The sequence below is a fragment of the Lactuca saligna genome, chromosome 4 (assembly GCF_052625555.1).
Source record: "Lactuca saligna cultivar CGN05327 chromosome 4, ASM5262555v1, whole genome shotgun sequence".
Classification (NCBI taxonomy): Eukaryota; Viridiplantae; Streptophyta; class Magnoliopsida; order Asterales; family Asteraceae; genus Lactuca; species Lactuca saligna.
This window is the reverse complement of record NC_136420.1, coordinates 274389222-274394159: the sequence shown is the minus strand read 5'-3', so window position 1 is coordinate 274394159 and position 4938 is coordinate 274389222. Positions and strand designations below refer to the sequence as shown.

The 4938-nt window shown below is 31.4% G+C and overlaps 1 protein-coding gene across 1 annotated transcript; it reads right to left on the bottom strand.

Annotated features, from left to right (window-relative positions):
- Window positions 1–545: 545 nt before the first annotated feature.
- Window positions 546–3708, bottom strand: LOC145043642 (peptide methionine sulfoxide reductase A5-like). The gene is made up of 4 exons (XM_078992357.1): window positions 3282–3708; window positions 2608–2720; window positions 2307–2451; window positions 546–880 (listed from the first exon to the last, which is right to left on the bottom strand). Exons 1-4 carry the CDS (start codon window positions 3579–3581, stop codon window positions 683–685), a joined length of 756 nt encoding a protein of 251 aa, XP_078848483.1. The 5' UTR covers window positions 3582–3708; the 3' UTR covers window positions 546–682.
- Between the last annotated feature and the right edge of the window lie 1230 nt (window positions 3709–4938).

The window sequence follows — 4938 nt, the reverse complement described above, 5'->3', positions numbered from 1 at the left end:
TTAATGATTTTAATTGAAAAGATGTAAAAAAAAAAAGGTATAAAAGTATTTTTATGGTGCTGAAAGAGTATTTATTAAAAATTTTGGAACATATGGATTATCTATGAAATTTTTTTAAATTTAGAGACCATGTCAGATTTCTAAAAACCACTTTATACAGTTTTGTCTAAATACAATTTTTAATACTCGTCTAAATAGTCATTATCTTGATTGTATGATCAATTGTTGGACACAAGTCCAATTCGTTAATGTCACCCTCGTCATTAATGTCACCCTCATCTATTTCAATAATTAGCGATAAAATTCTCATTTTTTATAATTATTTCCACCATGTCGAAACCGATACAACCAACACCTATTTATACTAAGTTTTGGTAGTAAGAGGTAAAATCGCCATTTTTGTATGTAAAAAAAATCGTTTTTTTTTTCTTTCTAATCCAACTCCAAAACCCGACCCGATAATAACAACCAACCAGATAAAAATCCCCTAAAGAAAATAATACATAATCCATTTTTCAAAAATCCAACCCCTATCCAACACCGTATTTTAGAATAATAAGTTACTTCCAATTTCCTAGACAAATTTCAATTCTTTTGTCGAAATACAAGAATATAAAAAACCCTCCAAAATATGAACTCAAGTAGTTAAAAAAAAAAATAGAAAATATTATTATAATAGGTACTACACTTGTGTTAAAATGGGCCACCCTTTTCTGATAATTTCATTTAGTTTTCCATCAATTCGGGTTTGGATTCTCGGTGGACATAACTCTGCTGCATACCCGTTTAGCTTTGCCGCCAATCTTGATTTCTCCAATTCTTCTTCCACCAAATTTCCAATCACTTGAACAAGGAATGGGTTTCTTTTTAGCTCAAATTTCTGAAAAGGTCAACGCAAGTCAAATACAGAATCAGATTTTTGCAAGAGTCAACGTAAGTCAAAGACAGAATCCAAATCCTTCAAATTCTATGTTTGATGGATTTTACTTATTCTCCCATGTTATTTAACCTTATGGTTTGTGTTTTTTCCGGATTAAACCTCATCTTTAATTTTTTTATGAAAAAAACCATGTATTTTTTCATTTTTTCAGAAAAGCCCTCAACATTGTATTTTTTTTTAAGGAAAAAAACCTTAACTTTCTAAATGTTTCCAAATAAGTCCTCAACTTTTTTAGTTTATTCTGAAAAAACTCTTATATTTTAGAGTAAATTACACGAATGGTCCCTATGGTTTAGGGTAATTTCTGTGTTATGTCCCTAACTTAATTTTTTAACTCGGAAGATCCCTACTGTTTGTTTTTGTTACGCGCTTGGTCCTTGTCTTACCTAAAAAAACTATTTTGCCCTTGATTTTTTAATTTATTTAAATAAAACACCCCAACCCCACCCACCCTCACCTTACCTTACCTACCCCACCACTTTTCCCTATTTAAATAATAGTCTTTTTAGGTAAGATAGGGACCAAACGTGTAACAAAAACAAATAGCAAGGACCTTCCAAAATAAAAAAATAAGTTAGGGACCAAACACACAAATTACCCCAAACCATAGGGACCATTCATGTAATTTACTCTATATTTAAAAAAAAAAAAATTAGGGAAATCTCCGATAAAGTCTCGATATTGTGGGTTAGTATACGGTTTAATCCTGATTTTTATTCATTGAAAAGAAAAGTCCCAATGATTTTATATTTTATCCAAATTAACGAAAAAGTCCTTATTTTTTTTCAACATAAAATGACAGAGTATCATATAAAATTAGAGAATCAGGACTTTTCTGTTCAAAAAATAAATGTTAGTATTAAACCGCAAAATGACCCAAAATATTGGGACTTTTTAGAGATTTCCTTTTTTTTTATAGAAAAATGACCAAAAGGGCAGGAATGGAAAAAATTAAAAAATGCAAGGTCTTTTTCATGAAAAAAATAAAGTTGAGGTTTAATCTGAAAAAAACACAAAATATAAGGTCTTTTATGGGATTAACATCGTGTCCTTATTATTTATATTGAAATAGATAAAAAGAAGAAAAAAATTTATATGTTTACAAACTGATATTGAATTATAAATACAAAATCTAAAAGTAATTCAATTTATAATTTGGAATTCAATTCCATTTTCTATCATCCACTCTATGAGGAACTCACATGTGTGATTAACTATCATTAATCCATCACATATGTAATAAATTACAAAACACAAATCAACAAACATAATTATTTTGTATTTTTTTTTTATTTCTAAAAAAGAAAGTGTGATGTTGCATGAATAAATTTAACTTAATCTAGAATTGAATCAATGAAAAACAAACCTGGTGTTCAGGTTCTGCAGGATAAAAGTTTTCAAGTTGTTGAATTTGTGTAGTTACAATACTACCCCTTGACTTAGTTTGCTCTCTCTCTTTGCTCACTACAGCCAATCTTGACTCCTCAGTTCCATTAACAAAAATAATAGACCTGTTTAATAACATTTGAGAAGTTGGAATTCTACTAATAAACAGAAAAAAGAAATTGAAAACATAATGCTATAATTGGGTAGATATTTTGAAGTGAAAGGGGGATTTGATAATACACAGATAAATGAAAGAAATTACAAGGGCAATATGGTCACACCTGTATTGGTTGCCAACATCAGGACCTTGACCAAAGACTTGCCTAGAGTCATGGCTAGACCAGAAGACCTCCAAAAGTTGCCTGAAATTAATCACCCGAGGATCATATTCAATCTGCAGAGAGTTCATGGAAGACCATGATGCAACTTCCCTTAAAACATTTACAATAAATTGTCTCAAGATTTGTATTATATTATCAAGATCAACATTCTAACAGATAAACATTATGAACCATTTGATGAACACAATGAAGATGGTTCTTTAATCTTTATATATCACTAAAGAGGTACATGAATCAAACCAAAATTCTTAAGTTTATACAAACTAATCATTTGTTGTAGTTATTATATATCAATCTTTATAGAAGCATTGTTAATAGAAGAAATGGGGCCTTGTTAATGTCAGACCTAAATAAACACTCCAATTTCTTTGTTCCACAAGCAAACGATTAGGTTAAGCAAGGGTGGCCTATGAGAAGCTATAAACTATGTCCCCTAATACATCATCATCACAAATCAAATTGGAATTCTCATAATCAAGCTAAAGGTAATTACAAGAATTTTATCATAGAGACGTAGAATTAGGCATGGAATTCCGAAATTAACTTGAGGTCAACTGTAAAATAAATTGGAAATGTAAACGATACTGATGACAAAGGTAGCAAAATATACATACATGTACGGACTCGGCGTGATCACCTAAGCTTCGGTATTCGGGATTGGATTTGGATCCACCGGCGTAACCAACGGTGGTTCTCACAACTCCATCTAAGCAACCGAAAACGGATTCCGACCTCCAGAAGCTTCCTAGAGCGAAAACCGCTGTCTTGAGAAGCTCATCGGGAGGATCTCCACTGACCTGAGAAATCGGATTTGGAAACCTTATCCCGAGAGTTACATCAGCTGGCACTATAATGCCGATAATAAGATATGATAAGATTTGATAAAAAAGAGGGAGCTTCATTTGGGTTCGCATGTGGTTATCCGGCGGAGTGAGAGAAAATGGCGATCGGAGATTATTTCCGATCGATTTAGATCGATCTCCGATTAGGAAGGCGGTATGTTTGGTTGGGGTAAATGGAACAATGTGCTTAGTTAATTATTCCTCGTTTCCTTTTGAATCAGAATTTGATATATTACCGATAGGCCCCTATAACTTTTGTATTTTATAAAATATCACTAAAAGTTACAAATGTTACCATCGTATGATTAAATTATTTTTGTGTTTTGGAGGGTAAGAATATTCGAACCAACCTTCAAATTTAGCACCATTTTTGTGTTGGTTTATTTTAACCAACTTTCAAATTTAACACCATTTTTGTGTTGGTTTATTTTAACACCAAATATAAAAGTCAAATAGGAAGGCCTTTAAACCCACTATTTTAGAGGTTGATTGGAACTCAAACACTATTTTGATGTTAATAATCACTATTTTGGTTTTTGTGGTTGGAAACGCTCTAAGACCCATCCGTGCACCTAATGCCACACACCGCGGTATGTGACTTTTCACCGCGATATGCAGTAAACTCACACCGATCCACCTTGTTCCACCGTGGTAAGTATGTTGCACGTTATAGTTTCAACATATGTTTTTTTTGTTCTTTTGAACGTTGGAATGGACCATTGGCTTCAAGCCATCAGCGATTATGTTTCCAATTTTTTTTTATTAAAATTTTCTATAAATTTACCTTATTTTTCTTATTTTAAGTCACAAAACAAACAACAAAAACTATATATATGGTTTACGATAACTTTATATCAAAATGTCTTCATCTTCGTTAACTTCATTAGATATGTTGGTGTTAAGGGAAACGGAGTTTATCGGGGACGTCATGTGCATACACTTGCTTATTTATAAGAAAATGAAGGGAAAAGTTTGCGCCTAAAAACAAGAAATTCTCTTTACGGAGAAATCGTGATGCTGAACACAACCAACTTATGAACGACTACTTTGGCTATAATGCAGTGTACGCGGAAAAATTCACACGTTGGTTCGAATGATTAGACGTCATGTACTAGTTTACTATGTTGTAATTATGTTTTTTTTTATCTTTTAAATTTAGTATGTATTTCGTAATTAATGAATTATGTTCCTTTTATTAGTTTTATATAATTATGTTTTATTCAATTAAAAAAAGAAAAACAATGAAAAAAGTATTGTAAAGTGTGATATGACATCAACCTCTTTTGTGTGGTGAAGGAAAAATAAAGTTACAATGACAAAACAATTCAATATTGTTGTATGGTGTGGTATGGTGTGGTATGACATTCATCAATCTAAATGCTCGTTCTGATATTTGTATATTTTATCATTAGAAAACAAAATTAATTAC

Excerpts from the sequence above, each read along its gene's own strand:
- LOC145043642 (XM_078992357.1), bottom strand. The coding sequence starts at position 3,581 with ATGCGAACCCAAATGAAGCTCCCTCTTTTTTATCAAATCTTATCATAT. Across the intron at positions 2,721-3,281 it reads ATCACGCCGAGTCCGTACAT|ATTGAATATGATCCTCGGGT; the intron begins GTATGTATATTT and ends AACTCTCTGCAG. Across the intron at positions 2,452-2,607 it reads GATGTTGGCAACCAATACAG|GTCTATTATTTTTGTTAATG; the intron begins GTGTGACCATAT and ends GTTATTAAACAG.